The sequence below is a fragment of the Hippoglossus hippoglossus genome, chromosome 12 (genome assembly GCF_009819705.1).
Source record: "Hippoglossus hippoglossus isolate fHipHip1 chromosome 12, fHipHip1.pri, whole genome shotgun sequence".
In the NCBI taxonomy this organism is placed as follows: Eukaryota; Metazoa; Chordata; class Actinopteri; order Pleuronectiformes; family Pleuronectidae; genus Hippoglossus; species Hippoglossus hippoglossus.
The window spans coordinates 6,327,605-6,345,173 of NC_047162.1; the positions used below are offsets into that span (position 1 = coordinate 6,327,605).

At 41.3% G+C, this 17,569-nt stretch overlaps 1 protein-coding gene across 2 annotated transcripts in view; it reads right to left on the reverse strand.

The window, feature by feature from the left end:
* The window catches only part of fibcd1 (fibrinogen C domain containing 1), a 111,241-nt gene that overhangs the window by 47,550 nt on the left and 46,122 nt on the right, over nt 1-17,569 (reverse strand). For both annotated transcript variants that reach the window (XM_034602661.1, XM_034602660.1), the window contains 2 exons: nt 16,626-16,785; nt 7,345-7,481 (listed from right to left, as the gene is read on the reverse strand). In XM_034602661.1, coding sequence (XP_034458552.1) covers nt 7,345-7,481; nt 16,626-16,785 — 297 coding nt within the window. The remainder of the gene's footprint in view (nt 1-7,344; nt 7,482-16,625; nt 16,786-17,569) is intronic.

Sequence of the window (17,569 nt, forward strand, 5' to 3'; positions counted from 1 at the left end):
AACCTGCAATAATGTCTCCTCACTTATAATATATATTGTGGATTCAAGTCTCGGTAGCTTGAGTCGCAATTTCCATTCGAGCGTTGGCGATTTGTTATTGTTCCATTAAGATTTAAAGCGAGGCTATTCAACATTTACTAAACAGCAGCCACTGTTGAATTACACTGTGGAGGTTTCTTGATGTCCATTCTACTTCTACTACTACTCTTGAAGGGTCAGGGCTTTAAATAGAGACTTTATGAAATGCAGCTGAGCCCGTTTTAGTTTAACACGTCCAACATTTCATTTCTGGGTGGTCAGAACGAAGACTTTTGTAACCAATGATGCAAACACTCAAATTCCCTTCCTGGCTGGGTCTTATCCATAACTATGTATCCTTCCCTCATTCCTCATGTACTTATCATGGAAACGGAAATAGCCTCAACTACCAGTGCTAAAAGCAACATGGATAATCAATAACAAATGTTGCAACGCTTCACTGGCGGGAACAGTTCCACCCTGCATGTCTTCGGTCCATAAGAGATCCCTGGTTGTTTCTTCTGTAGCGTTTCCTGCAGCTAAGCAACCAACTGCAGAGGAGGCTATCTGAATGGTCATGTTAATGCGTTTTCAGGCATTTTGATGTGGATAATTTCTGGCATAGACTTAAAATGCTAATTTTGAAGGAGATGGTATTTGTGTGGGTGTAGGGTGTAAGTGTTACTCCTCAAAAGACTAATATGTTTCCTTGAGCTCTAACAACAGTGTTGTTTGTATTTCCTTGCCTGTGGGGCATCGCTGTGCATCTTGGCAGTTGCATGCCAAGTGGAATCATTTCAAACCGTTGGCAGGAATGTGTTTTTGCATCACAGGTGTGTGCATCTGGTGAACACCACCACAACGAAAAGGTTAAAAGACAAGGACATTTAAATATCTCAAGATTTTCTGAAATCATTTTTTTACCTTACAACAGCAGCTAAAGTCATACTGATGGTACATTGACCTGCGATAGGAAGACTGGTGCCTCTGTCATTGCCAGTCCATGCCCACACGCAGCATCTTAAACTGGAGTTAGTCCCAGCAAGTTAAGTTGGAGTAGTGCAAGAGCAAAGATCGATTAAAAAGTTCATTTTAAAGTCATTAAAAACAGTGAGGAAACTTTTAAATCCTAATGGAGTTTGGTGTGTTTGTTACAGCGACGGTGCGTCCGGTTTGGGAAGCCAAGGATCATTAAGATTATATATCATTCAGCCACGTCTCAGCTCAGTGAGCGGTACGACACATTTGCAGTTTTGGTCAAGTGATTGAGAGGACGTGGACATGAATGCTCGGACTAAAAGCTAAAAAGAATAAATCATCCCTTGTGGCTGCAGAAGCTGCCGGTGCTGGTCACAGTGTTACTTTAAATACATCGGGTCTAATCTGCGACACTTAAATGTAAAATGGCAGGATCTCAATTCGAAAAGACTCATTAGGTCAGTAGCTGTGCACATTTATATCAGCGACACAGCATCTATCTAAAGTTTACTAACACAAGACAACATTAACCACCATACGTGACTGGACCAGTGGTGCAGTGGCAAAACGCCACAGGTTGAGGAATTATGCATCAATTTACGGATTCAGAATTTCTACTGTCAGACATCCATTGTTTAATTTCCTTTCATAAAAGGACCATTACCAATTGTTTGTGTTGGTTCACGTTCACATTGATTTACAGGAGGGTGTCTCAGTCGATCGAACCTAAGACTCCTTCATTCAACCCCCTTCAGCTCCACCCAGGATCCCCTGGCTCTAGCAGAAGCTGTGCAACCATTCACTCTCTATATTTGAGTACTTGCATTGGTATTTATCGTTCTTGCGTTCATATAATGCTCAGTTCCATAAAGCAAACACTATAAATCGGCATTATGGGTAATCTAGCATAGTGCCTGTACAAAGAACCTGGAACTGCCCTCAGTAGTATCCAAAGAGAGTTTGTTAGAAGCCTCCTTTAGTCTGGCTTCTATGATCTATGACTCATTATACCTTCGAGGATGCTGCTCCCTATGTTCATGTGATTCATGTGATTCCAGAGATGTCAGCAGCACTCAGTGCAAACATCTCGTATTCTGCATTACCGCTGTATCCATACAGCCAAGGACATTTGAGGCTACTAGGCTACTAGCAGGACACATTACTGTAGATTTATCCCTCCTGTCTGCGACGCCTCAAAGCTACTTCAGCCGTACATTTTCCACTTCTTTCTCTCGCTGAAGGAAGCTGACAGGTGCGGTACACATCATCTCTTTTCCTCTCCGAACCCGGAGGGAAACAGCTCTACCTCTTACAGCATTCAGCGAAAAAACGATTGATAAGGCAGCATTGGGATTTATGTAGAGCCATGGCATTGAGTAATTTACAGTATGGAAGATTGGGTGAAATCTTCTGCCTGGGCCTCTGATGCAGTACCTGCCGGTTTTATGGTCCTGTGTCATTGCTCTGGAGCTACTTCAGAAATATTCCTGGTCATTAGTGAGTCCTCCTCAAACGGTTCTACATTATTCTGTCACTTTGTATTGTTTGTGGGCTGGACGTTGTGAGCAGAGCTTTTTATAAACAGTAAGAAAACGGTTCATCCTACATGGTTTATGTGCAATTAGGATTTTAAAGGCCATACTTTTAATAGAATTGGCTCTGTGACTGTTCATGTGTGTGGCTCATATATGTCCGAATTGATGAAATAGAAATTATCAAATTATAAAAAATGATCTGGCGATTTTGACCCGCAGTGTCACCCACTTGTCGACCACCGCTGTATTTTATCCAAGGACCTAGAAGAGGACATGTTGGCCTCAGCTGACTGTTTGCATCATGCCCCGCCCCCACTGCCAGCTTTATTCAATTTTTAGGAATATTTTGAACGTATCACGTGTCCATATTGCAATAAACTTGGCACTGCACTTTCTCAGGCAATTTTTCACGACACAGAAGCCGATTATATCAATGATTTACGAGAGTTTGCGTTCCACAGACAGACAGACAGACATTTTTTGAATTACCTGGTAGATATTGTGCAGTTTTATACAGAGATGACTTTTAAAGCCAAATTTCGTATTCATAAAGTGAGAGACTGTGGTGTTTGTGCGTGCTTGTGTCGGGTTGGTTTGATTTGTGCATCATGCAGAGCATTTATGGAAAACAGCTTCTTTAACATAGTAAATCATGGGCACATACACATGACCACGACATAACAAATCCTTGCTGAGCTGATCGTACAGAAGGTCCACATCTCGTCATACGCTGTTTCCAAATTCACAAGAGACGTTAACAGACATCTCCTAAAGGTCATCACTCACTGATGCTACAGTTCTGCAGATTGACGTCTCAATCCAGTCACTTCTTGTCACTATTATTCAAGACAGAAGCATTATCCCCCCCCCAGGCTCCCTACGGGCTATTTTCTTTACCGCAAATACTGAAGGAAACAAAGATTTTATTTCAGGCTATATGTGAATTAAGGCGTTGCAGAGAATGGAAAAATAAACTCGCTGTTCCCTATTATGTCTCACTTTCTCCCACCACCTCAGATCTTTTCTTTGTCTCCTGCTGTCTCCTCTGTTCCCTCCTCCTTCTTCCTCTTCTTCTTCCAAGTAACCTCCTCATCTCTCAGTCTGTCTGCAGCAGTCTCCCGCAACAGCGCGGCGCCGTGTTGAAGTATGCTAATGAGGGTGGCAGCATATGGCTCATTCCTTATTTAAGCTCAGCCGTCAGACAGACAGTAAGCCACTCAACTCGCCGAGCATCCCGTCTCCCTACCTGCCCCCGCTGGATCACACCACGCTGATCTCTTAATGAGGCTCAAGCGTTATCACAATCAGCTCAACGCACCTGGCAGGATCAGCAACGACTGCTTTATCACTTCAATCTGGGCTTCTATGTAAATCCTGTTACAGGACAATATGCGGGGAGCGCTTACTTAACACCGCCGCATTGTACCAAAAAGAGCTGGAAACTGATCTGACTCCCGAGCTCCGTCTGCGAGTGTGCGCACACACTCTGGCACAAACATTAATTCATGCATACACAGACACAGACACACACACACACGCCGACACACCTTTACCCACTGACAGGCTGGTATGTAGCCCTCTTCCATCATGCTGTTGTAAGCACTCTGTCACTGTGACAGTCCTGCTTTATTTGGTGATAGGAGGGTACGACCTTGCCTATCTCGCGCAGTTAGTCACGGATTTACAAGTGCACACACATACGCGCACAAATCACTGTCATGCCAATGTAACGGCGACTTAGGCTGAGGTTTGATACGTGCCCTATGTGTTTGTGGTGGAAGTGAATGAAAAATGGGAGCGTCAAACCATTCGAGGATTTATGACTCAAGTTGCATTTAGAGCTTTTCCTTTAGCTTTTCATTATTTTCATTATAACACTATGTGTGTTATTATTATAAGCATTAATGGTAGAACTTAGAACACAATATAGGGTCCATGTTGAGATGATAAAGAAAAAGAAGATAAAGTTCTAATATCATGAGAATAATGTCTTGATTGAGAATAAACTCATAATATTACAAGAAGATAATCGAAATTAAGAAGAAAATCACAATAAAACATTGTCATATTACAAATATTGTTTTATATATTACAAAAATAAAGTCCTAATTGAGATATCTGTGTAATATTTTGAGAAAGAAGTTATAATTTTACGAGAATAAGGTCATAATATAACAAGAATAATGCAGGCAACAAGCAGATCTGGTGATATGCGCCTACTTAAATGATACTTAGCCTAAAACTTCAACATGGCCCTGCCACACATTACAAGCAAATATATTAGCAGGTCGTAAAACTTATCACATTTCACACGTCTAAAACACAAGCGAGGAAACACATCGTGTTCATGTGAGGAAGTTTTAAAATATCCATCAAAATCTTGGTGAAGAAAACCGCATCACACCCTCGACCAGAAAGAGGATGACACACTCAATCGTGTAACTAAAGGCAGTAGATTCATTTTATCTGGTAAAGCAGGTGGAACAATATTTATGCAGCCTGAACCACTTTGCATGACATGAAAGAAGCTTATTATTTACACAAGAGTTCATTGTGCAAAACTCAGAATATCAATCTTTGAATAAATTAGGACAGATCCCAAAAATCTGCACTTGGATGCTTCACTTAGATGTGTCACAACCTGCACACAAAAAAAGGAGCTGTGATGGATTCATGTAGCTGGAATCTAAATCTCTTAAGTGTTACAAGGCCTTAGTTCTCTGCTAAGAACTGCTGCGCTTTCCCTGAGGGCTGCGACGGTACACTTCAGAACAAAGGGAAATAAATGGCTCTAACTAGTAAGATTGTGTGTGTGTGTGTGTGTGTGTGTAAAATACATCTAAACCACACACTTCCAAATATAACTTCAAACAGCTCTGTGTCAATGTTTGTTCACCTCGCTGTCTCTCATTCCCAAAAGACACAACACTTCCCACTATACAGTCTCCCTCAAACAACTGTGTTTGACTTAGCGAGGCCAGACAAGTGACATAAGTTTGATCAAGGAGAAAAATACACACACACACACACACACACGCACATTAAGAGGTGCTTATATTTTTATCCATGTTCCCTCTATGTTTCCATCTGTTTCAGGAAAACAAAATCCTCTCAAAATATTAGTACACAAAGACGAGAGCGTGAGACCTACAAAACCAAAACATAACCGGGTCAAACTCTTGTCAGCTATAATGAAAACAGTCTCTTACTGTGAGCTTGAGGCACAGTGACAAATTTCACGAGTAAAAAAAATAAAAGAAGCTGTATTTTCATGAGACAGCTTTTGCAGTTTGTCCGTATCTTTATGTCCCATCTTTTTTATTAGGTGTTATATCTCAGCATTAGAAAATATATTGTATATATAAAATGAGGGCCAGAGCACCCGCCTCGATCTCTGTGGGTTCTTTTGAGACTGAAGGAATTATTTATATAACCATCACTATGCTTTTCTTCTGCCTCTTCGATTGCATTCTTGAGGGTCAGAACGTGTTCGATGTGTGAAAGTGGTGAAACACTTTTATGGTTCTAGCTCATGGGGGCGTGGCAACACCAGCGTCACTTAGACAATCTCAACGGAGCAGCCCACTCAGCATGTGTCACCTACACGTACAGAACTTGGCAGGGACCTGTTGCACGTCCAGATGTACAAAAAAACCTTTTGGGCCAATGGCCGTCACCCACCAGGAAGTTGGCCATTTTGGAGAGTCTCAGGCGTTATATTTTAACGAACTCCCGAAGAAAGTTATTAGATTCACCTCAAAATCAGGTTGAGATGACATCGAGGAAAAATAAGGTGAAATATTTGAATAAATAATGAAAGGCTTCATTTTCATTGAACGGGCATGTCCGTAGCGTGGCGTTGAAATTGGGATGTTTTGCCATGACACAGGAAGTTCCCAGTTCATGTTTCGATCTCCCCCAAACCTAACATGTTAACAATCCCGCCCTGCAGAAATATTTACCAATAGTTTGGTGGTGGCAAAATCTTTAAATAGCGCCCCCTATGTGTTGGAAATTCAGTAGACACATGCACCGTGACCAGTCAGCACACAACTCTGTCAACCAGCGTCCTGCTTGGATCCCTTACATGCACGTAGTGTGAGTGCTCGTTCAATGCTGCTTGCAGCTTTAATTTAGTTATATTATAGGATCAGTTGTCACAGTAAGAGCTTACAACAGCTTTTGATTCTCAACCTCCGCCATTATGGCTCCATTAACTTTTTGTCACATTTTTCATACAATGTATTTCAGGTTCTGCGGTGTCTCTAAGAGCCGTTTTATTTTCTCACTTGCTGCTTTATTCATTTCCTTTCTGCACTTTACTGTTGACATTCTCATTTCAAGTCTGACTAATTAATATCCCCAATTTCTAAACAAAGCATAAAAAAAATCATGGAGCGGTCCTTTTGAAATTTTCTCTCCTCCTTGCGTCTTTGATAAAACTTTAATGAGACCTTTCCGGATTGATACGTGGGATTCTTAAGGGAGTACAACTGTAATCACTGAGGGTCCTTGGGGATAAAAACACAGTAGGGAAGCTCATTTATTGACGCTCACTTGAAAGGAAGCAATGTTAAATCGTTATTATTTTGTAATTGTTTTGCGAATAAAAGCAGGTTTGTGAGTGCAGACATAGTGAAAAGACCTTCCATTTCCATTGTCGTCAATCTCTGCTTGATCATAACCCTGGTGAAAATGTAGCGACCGAGGGCATGTTCCCATTTTAGTTTGAAACAGCTTAAGAGCTTTGTGTGTCGTGTGCGTGTGTCCACTGTGGACACAAGTAGTGCGTGTGTGTTCTCCTCTGACTCACTGTCCAGCCTCCTCCATCTGTGGTCATGTCACAGTAGACCTGGAAGCCTGCAGGGTAGTGAACAGGAAACACGGAGTAGATGCCATCCTCCCTCTGACCACTAGCGTACAGATCGCCGCAGTCACGTGGGCGTGAGCCTAGGGAGAGGTGAAAACAGAGGAGGCATGAAATTAAATGAGGTCCAACTTGGCTCGCGAGGGCAACGAGCGCTCGCAGCTGTAAGAACAAAGAGAGGGGATGAGGAAAAACACGAGAAAACACGTCACCCCGTCTTCTGTCTGCAGCCAGGCTCTGCAGAGGCACGTGAGTACGGTGAACATGAGGTGTGAAGTGGTCCCGTCAAAATGACAAACCACAATGTCAGCGTACTCTGCTGTCTGGACTGTTTTTCCAAAAATGATGCATCTCAAAAAGCACAATGAGTTTGTTTTCTTTTCAAGGGCATGATCTTTCAGTTTAAGACCAGGACTTATTTATTTTACGTTCATATTTTGTAATGCTTGTTTTTCTTTAATCACAGTAATGGGAATGCGGTGTAATAATAAAGGGGACTTCCTGTTTCTAATGTACGGGGCTCTTGAAGCTAAAGAATCCACAGACGTACAGTGTAATCACTATACGTCTGGGAATTTTGCGCACGCTCAGACGCATGGTGAACGTGAGGAGAAGAGCTGAAGCTGGAGTGAGGAATTCAAGCACAAGCAGGGTAGATTTGAGTGCAAGCGGGGTTTTCAGTTGGAGCTTTACAAAATGTGAATGTGAAATCAATAAGTCCTGGCCTCAAACTGAGAAACACCACTGTTAAATAAAGTTAGGGTGAAAAAAAAAACGTAAATGAGGAGGTAGAGAATGTCTGTGCTGAGAGGAAGGACCCAAAAAAGATGGACCGCGAGACGGATGGGGCGGAGGATAAATGAAAAAAAGAAAGAAGGCCAGTTGTTCCAAATAAAGACGGGATGCTGTGGAGAAGAAGTAGAAATACAGCACAGAGACGCAGATTTGAGACGGCACAAGCTGTGAGTGAAAGAGGAAAACAAAAGTGAGGGAGGAAGAAGTACGGCTCACAGTTACGACACAAACGGAGAGGGTGCAGGATATAAAAAGAGAATTCATGAAGAGTTAGGGCGTAGACAAAGACAAAGAGACGGGAGGCTTGTAAGCTACAGCCGTGCGGAACGGCAGCACCCTCGTCTGTGACTCAGAAACCCGTCTCACACCAGGGATACAGAAAAAATCTATTCCCCAGGAGGAAGGAGAGGAATTCTGTGATGAGTACAGTGTCATAGATTATGCATGCCAGCCTTCACCGGGTCAAACTCCTGAATTTAAAACAGCCGGGAGAGTTCTTGAAAAGGCCGTACGAGATTTCTTTTTTTTTTGTTACAGTCCCTACATGATATGGGATGTTTGGTCTCCCCGAAGCTTTTCCATCTCTCTGTCCGCCTAATAAGCTCCGACTTTCATCATCATCACACATAAATGGTAGAATTTCACAGTCGCTCTCTTTCATTACAGGAAGCTGAAGCTGTCTCGGTTCCATGGGACATTAAAAAAGACACTATCATCATTATTTAAGAATTTGCTCCTCTATAACAAAGGCTATCAAAGTTAGTTTTTTTTTTGTGTGTTAAATGATCCTTTGCGAGAGAGAAGTTCCTCTTCCGTGGACCCTCGTATTGATCGTGCTGCTACTACACGTCCACTTGCTTGACTTACTTCACGACTTCACACACATTAAGTATTCTGCTGTTCCATTGTTTGGTAATTCCTCCACATTGCTTGTCATCTTCCCCGAGCCCAACATGTAACCCTCGCTCTCTAATTGACATGATGTGTCAGAAGTAGTTTCCCGTCACGGCTACGACCCGTTCTCAACATTACTCGCATTATTCTTGTTGTCACTTCGCCCGTCACTAATGCTTCCTGTCATTTTAGCGCCGGCTGTTCCCTCCCGCCCCGCAGTAGTTATTGCTTCTCCGACTCGCCCAGTGTTTCCCCCGCCTTCAGTCATCGCTTAATTCCCGCACACACCTGTGAACCAGTTTCCAATCGCCCAATCAGCTCTCCGGCATTCACCGCACGGCCACTTTGCCTCCGTTTCCTGCCAGACTGTCAGGTGCACATGTTGCCGTAATAATCCCCTCGACATGTTGCCTGTTTCCACCTGCATGGACAATTATGGGCTTTTTTTTTCTCAATTTACACCAAGTATGAGCATGTGATCTCCATCTGGATCCATCACCCAGACAATAACATCTGAGCACATGCATCATTCATTTTTGACTATAGGCTTTTTGCAAGAGGAGACATGTCAGTTTCCTGCCTTTGTACCTTTTACCAGGCCTTTACTAAGCTCACTAAAAGAGGCAAAGTTAGGAGTTTTTTTCACTTCTTGGGTTGTTTTTAATTGGTCATGCTCTACGATCTACTGCCTTTTTTCATTAGTGTTGGTTATCTCTTTTTATTTATTTTCAAGCAACCCATTCTTGCTCTTAATTAAGAACCTTCTCCTGGTTCTATTCCATGTCTTAAAGTTAGGGTTGGTAATCCTGGAAAAGATAGCAAGAGCAGGCTACTCTTAAAACAAATGCAACCAAGACATCCCACGCCCTCCAGCCCTCTCGTCAAAGCTACGCCCCCAAAACACATGAACGGGCACTGACTTGAAAACTGCTAGAAGCCGACTTTTCCCTTACTTGCTTTCTCGCAGTATATGTCTCTCCAGCAGGGTGTGGGCAGGCATGTCAGTTAGTAACAGACAGCTAGGCGTCAGTCATGCGAGGGCCACAGACACCGGCTTTTTCTAAATCTATCAATGGCTTTCAGGACGTGAAGAGGATTTCAACGAATAACATAAAAAAGTGTTTGAGAAACAAATTACCAACCCGACTTTTAAGATATTGGAACATATTGACTCCTCACTCCTCCTGGACGATGTACGTTCATGCCAATGTACGTGTAAATATATACTTATACTTTATATCTATGTTTGTATATATTGACTTTGAATTTATTGTTTGTTACTTATCATTAGTGGAGATAGTGGGTTTGAAATGGTGAGCGAATGTTTGTTTGATATGATTTATTATATGATTTGTTTCTGTGTAAAGGATGAAAACGAGATAATTCATAAAAAAAATATTTTCCAATTACATTTTTATTTGGCTGAGATCTATTCCAAACAAAATGCCAGACTCTGTTCACATGTGGTCTGGTTCTGATTGCAATGCTGTGCACATTTTCCTCTTCCCAGTAGGATACTGTGCAGATTGCTTCTCTTGCTTAGTTTGGACAGATCAGCTGTTAATGGAGCCTCAGTTGAATTACAGTAAGCTTTGTGCTATCTGATCGTATCTGTCCGACTCCTCTGTTTGAGTTCCTTTCCAGCACAAACCGAGCCTTTACATTCCCACCTGTAGAATTATACTCCTTTTTGACAAACTACATTTCTATTATTGAACAGTCCCCCTGGCTGTGTGTCCATAGATCTCATAGATCCCAGCTCCAAAGTAACTCCCCTTTGATGGTCTATAAACGCTTAAAGGACAAGGCTGGTGATATTCTATATTTTTCTCACTGCCAACAATTCCCACGAAAAATACCAAAGTATACGATCGGTCTGTCTCTCTATACGTTCTGACACTCTGAACTGTTCTGGTTCCTGCTGAAATTGATTTTTATTAAAAAGGGTTTTCCTAAATCAGGTCACCACTGTAGTTTCTAACAGAAGGAACTAAAATAGTCCATTTTTCTGTGCTATTTTCTGCTGCTGAGAACTATACATTTGTAGCAGCAGGATGTGGGACTGACTCAAGAGACAAAGCCAATGTTTACAAAGGAATATATCACCTATTGTGACTTATTAATGTGTGTTAATATAAATGTAATAAGCTAACAGGCTCTGAATACACAGATTATAGCGGGTGGCAGTGGGACGGGACCTCTGAGGAGAGAGAGACTGTTCTAAAACCCGTCTGTGTGGGGACAAAATCTTCAGTTACATAAACCCTCCGAAGCAAGTCACTCTGACATCTCAGGCACTGCACAGTGGGAAGTGAACTCATTTAAATGCACCCTGCCCTCCTACCTTCAGCTAACACGTCTCATTTAGTCACAAGCATTACAGTGGTTCCCAAACACGAATACGTCCTGCATCCAACCTTTATTCATGACTTGACTTTCTTACTTTTGTTTTAAAATGTATTACTTATAATCCTGAATTATTTATATAGCAGCAAAAATGCTAATAAAAAAAAAAGTAGTAAATGTCAAAGCAATATGCATGTGCTCATAGCTGACAAACGCTTTGAACTTTAACTTGTAAATCCTTATGGAGACAAGTAGGATTCTTACAGGGGTTTTTAAGTTTGCACACAGACATGAGCATTACATCTGAAAATGTGCTGTTGCGTATGCACGCGTAGAGTTTTTATTTATGTTTTATTTTGTTAATTTATTTGCACCTCAGTGTGAACACTTAGTATATGAGACAGTCAGTAAAATGGTAAATGGTCTGTATTTATATAGTGCTTCCCTTGATGACCGCTCAAAGCACTTTACATCGAAGTTTTGCCATTCACACACTTTCTAACAGTGCATCTATGTGTATCGCTTTCTCTATCACACATCACTTATACACTTGCTGGCAGGAGCAATTCAGGGTTCAGTATCTTGCCCGAGGACACTTTGGCACGTGGAATGAGAATGAGACTGGGCTCAAACCCCCGGCCCTCTGGTCAGTGGACAACCCGCTCCACCTCCTGCGGCCTGAGCCACAACTGCCCTAGCACCTGGTACACTGACCGCACAGTGTGTAAGAGTGACACTGACTTACAAAAGGATCAATAGTGTATGTGTTAGTGACATGTAGGTCAACACGAGAATGTATTGCATGCTGCATAAAAGTGCACACGTGTATAATATATGTTTTATACCATGTGTGATTAGTGCTGATGTGGTGTTTATTCTACTTCAGTGAAAGATGTCTTTGATAAAATGTCAAGGTTGCACTTTACAAAAAACACGCACTGATTGCCTCTGGGTGCTGTGAGCGAAAACCAGGCCTGTGAGTAGGAGTTGGTGGACTTTATGTAAAGTGCATGTAGATAACATTTAAAGGAACGCACTGCTTTTGTGTATTTTTCTACACTGTACAGCATTGTGATGCATTACCATATTATATCATGGTGAGCATGTATAACCGTATAAGACGCTTTAAACCTTGTGAAGTAAAACATGTGACGCTCTGTCCATGGTGCTGAACCTCAGAGCTGGTTGGTCAATTTGTTTGAATGTTGAACAGCTTCACTCCTGACATTTACATGGCTTAAGGATATCTGTGCTTTAAATAGGTCAATGTGATGCACTCTGGGAAAATTCTGAATCCATGAAGCCTACCTGAATTTCAAGTAGCAATAATGAATTATAAATCAAATAACAGTGACTTATAGCGCCATTGCCATTGCAAAGTATTAGAGCCTAATTAGGACCTAATTTACTGAAGAAAATTATTGTAGTTAAAATTATCTCCTGGGTTAATATAAAAGGGAAAAAGAAATAAGGAAAAGACTGCCACTGCAAATAATTTAAGTATTTCTGCAAGTGAATCTTCTTTGTCTGTATGAAGCCCAGGACGGTTTATGACGTGGGAGGTGACGTATCCCAGCTTTAAGAATAGGAGTGGGTAAAATTACTGCTGTTTTAAGAATAACAGTCAAAGGCCATGGAAATAATTACAGATAAAAATTAAAAAGGCCATTTCACACAGAAGAGTAAATTCAAGACGTCAGAATGAATTGTATCTAACAGTCTGGTGCAGTGTCCCTGTATGTCCCTTGTGCGATGGCTAAGGAAAAGGTCAAAGGTCTGCATATAATAACCAAGGGCGTTTTAAGGGACTTTAAGGGGGCCCTGGCAAAAGGGACTTGATTCGTTTAGCATCAAAATAAATAAACAGTGTATACCGTACTTATAAAAACTAGTAAAGTAAAGTAGTAAAGCTTAAGTGCAAACCCCAATATCATCCCAGGTACATCATCCTTTTAAATGTTCTAGTCTTTAACCAAACGCTAACTTTACAAAGGTTTAAGCAGAAATGTAGTGGTATGGGGCCTTGTTGGGGGGTCTCAGACCACACTTTGCAGTGTCCTTTATCCTTCATAGAATTTTAAGTAAAACTTCACCCCAAAGTTTTGAAACCCTGGGTAGTGTTAGGAACCATGTTCAATTCATAATTATTAGTTTTTTTTATTAATTTGATAATAAATGTGATAATAAAACCAGAATTAAGGAATTTCATCAAAAAACAGTCACATAATTTAGTTTACACCTCAAAAAAAACACATTTAAGTGTTCAATATCTCTTTGAGTGGTTTCCACAAAAATTGTCATCACTGTAGACACCTCTCAGCTTGAGGCCCAGAGCAATTACTTGCTTTGCCTACCCTGTTGCGGCGCAAAAATAGAATATCGGTTTTCTCACTTATCTAATTTGTATAGAAATAAGTGTTGTAAACTTTAAGAGTAAAACTTTCTGACACATAGATCTATTTTCCGAGCTGCAAGAGGAGGAGATGCTCATGTCGGGAAAATATTAGTAATGAGCTGTAATATTTGACAGAAGTGGACACTTGTTTCCAACAGGTTGGTTCGAAATAATAGGAACAGCAAATCTCCACGAGAGATTCTCCTACAGCCACAACAGGGCTGATGTAATCATCCTCACCACCTTCCACTGGATGCTGACTACACCATGTAAAACATGAATTGAAAATACATAGAGCTCATTTATCATTACTCCTAATTATGGACACTTCACCAGACATTTCCCCTTACATGCACAATCTGAAACAATGTATCACATGAGCCATTAAGAATTAATATTACAATGTTCATTCTCTGTTAAGAGCAGTATTGTGACTTCACATCTCGTTGCATCGCATTGCGAGGTGTTGTAATTGCGTTCTCCCCATACACTGGGCACACACTACACAGATCATAAATTGACTAATGGTTTCTTCAACAATGGGGACCAATTGTGTTTCTGTCTCTGTCATCGTTATAATTAGCGCAGAGCCAGGAGACAGCAAATTAAAACTTGAAGACATTATTGCCCGTTTGGGCGATGATACCTACTGTGAGATAATGATTCTGCAAAGATCTAATTTCTCTATTGATTGATTTATTATTTACTGCCGCCGCAAATTCTGCCGCGTTTTAGTGTAACTGTGTTAAGGCTGGAAACTTCTGGAAGGTGGTTGGAGGCATAAATCTGAAACAGAAGCTTTAACCACCACTGAACATTTTCAGCACCATGGACAGAGCCTCAGCCAGTGTGTCCCACTGCCCTATTAAAACCACATACCTCCGAAATATCCAGCTTTCAAATGTTAAGAAAAACAGCCCTGTTTCAAGCTTTTCACATAATCCAATGGGTTTTTAATGATTCATTAAACTAAACGATTCAGAGATTTATTTCAACTCATAAGGGAACACTTAAATCTATCATTTTATCTGAAAAAATCTAATTCACCAGAATGGGAGATTCATAATGTTTTACTCTGCAGCAGCACTATGTAAATTATCGGTGTCCAAAACCATGGGACGAACCAAGTTTCATGTTTACACTGGATCCGGGTCGTTTTGGTTTCACATTTCAAGTTAGGGAGCACACAAAATACTTTTTGTATGACATACATACATCCCGTAATCACCTAGGTGGTCTGCATCTACCTATACTTGACATTGATTGGTTTGTAAACGGGTGAATGAGTGACGTTGGTGTGTTGTCAGCTTGGGGGGGTCTTTCTGTTTGGAATGAGGAAATAGAAGAAAAGCTCATTACCGTTATTTTCATTGCGGCTGTAATATCATTATCTGTACTTGACACAATTTCAATCGCCCCAAATGAAAATCCTCATCGTTCAAACATTAAACTGTCGGTGGTGAAGACTGCAAATAATCCTGTGAGGCGCTTCCGCTTCTTTGTGTACTTCTATTGTTTATTGTCGTCTCAACCTTCTACAATTAGTTCAAAGGTCTGAACTCTTGATGTTCATAGTGCAAATGATCCATTCACACCTGTTATAACAAGGTGGGTGTGAAAGCCCTCTTAGATGGTCTAATTCTAGGTGTCAGAATTAAAAATTTGTATACAATTCAGTATTAATGTTAAGTCATATATATAGAGAAAAGTGGTGGATATATAATATATAACTAGAGTAGAAGACACATCGACATTAAACATCATATTGCAATGGGAAACGTGTCTCTTAATCCCAGAAACCAGCAGAACTTCAGATTTTTAGAACTAAAGGAGAGCAGAAGAGTCTCCCCAAAAAAAGACAGATGATTCAGTTTAACTTTCAAACCATTGTCAGGAGACGGCACAGGTTTGAGAAAACAACAGCTGATAGGTAGCAGGTGTCCCAGATAATTACCCAATTGCATCAATTAGCCAGATGAGGCCACATACCTAAACTGTTTGTAAAGTAGGCTATTAATAAAACAGCGTACACGTCGTGTGAAGAACTGCAGGTTCTCCGGCAAGAGTGAGTCTGAAAGTTTGAAAATATACTTCTGCTCTTGTGTCACAACCTAAGTACATGACTGTGGCCTCATGTTTGCAGATGTGTGAAACATACGTTCTGGAGTCTCGCTGGACCAAAAAAAAAACGTGCGTGGAATCTCTGTCACTTTATTATCGCAAGCTGTATGCTGTTCATGATCGGCCTTCGCTCTGTGCGCTGTGGCTACCGATGTGAGGCGAATCCAACAGGGGAATGCTACTGGGTGTAGAGTGCCCGGTTAAAAGCCTTCCAATGGGATGATGCCTCAGGCCTTTCTCTGTCTCACAGCAACACAGCCCAGTGGACATACAAGTCATTCCTCATGTACAGTGAAAAAATTCACATCTCTACCAAGGCCAGTGGATAATGTGGATGAGATGGGCCCGAGGAAGCATACTGATATCACCGGGAGAGGTGGGGTCGGATGAATATGTGGTAAGATGGATGACGGACAGACCACACTGGAATATAATTTTACAGAATTGTGGAGTCTGGCTAACAGAGTGAGGGATCATGACATGGAGCGGAACACAGTGGCAGAAGGTCAAACATATATACGAGGGTAGCCAGTGGTGTATGAATTATATATACGGAGGCAGGGGGACAAATTGAATAGCAGACACACACACACACATCTATAAAGGAGGAATCCAATCTTTCCAGTCAAGTATATATACTGTATATAAAAATCGCACCACGCATAGTTTCTCTTACCATTGGAGCAGCCCTTCAAACGGGCCCCTCGGACTGGTGCCCTCTGCAAGTCGGCCTTGACGCGCGCCTTCAGGCCCACGTTCTCCTTCTGCATGGCGTTAAGAGCGTCGCTCACCGAGTTCACCACCTTCACCATGTTGATCTGGCTGTCTGACAGCAGCTGCAACACACACACACAGCGGGAAAAAATACATATTTACAGTTGAGTTTTTTTTTTTTTATAAAAGTGAAATGGCACCAGGCTTTTTGGTGTCTTTTACCTGAATAATTACACGTGGTGCATACTTTTCATTACCTCTGATTATTTACCAAGCGTCTTTAAAACCTTCGGGCATGCACACAGCGCTTTCAATTTATTTCATTACGTTTTAAAACTATTAAATTGTCAGTGGCAGAGTCCCCCATTCCTGCCCTGAATCCAAATGCTATTTGATACGAAGGACACGCGTTTGTGGAGTAATGAGGTATTTGTGGAGAGCAGAACTGAGCGTCCCGGGCAAAGAAACATATTTGTGAAAATACAAGTATAGCCACAGTGATATTACCGAGACATCACATTGTCCTTGCGGCTGAAAAACTAGTGAAATATGTGACTTGCTCTTCTTCTGTTATATATCTGAGTGCCTTGATGCACACAGTGATCCATGAACATGTCATTCTGAATGGATCACTGGTACCTGTATTATTAAAACATTCCAAGACATTCCAATCCAACAGTAACCACCTGTGTTCACAGTTACATGAAGGGACTCATCATTTATATGAAGGAAGCTCTACAGGGAAGAACCCATAATTTTTATTTTTCAATTTCTTTGCAGCTATTCCCATAGAAGTAGTGATAATTAATAACTGCCTCTGAAACTGTCTGCATGGATGGTATAAACGTTATGGACGATAGTGTAAAACATTTTCCGGGGATCGTTACGAAACTGTGGCAGAATAAA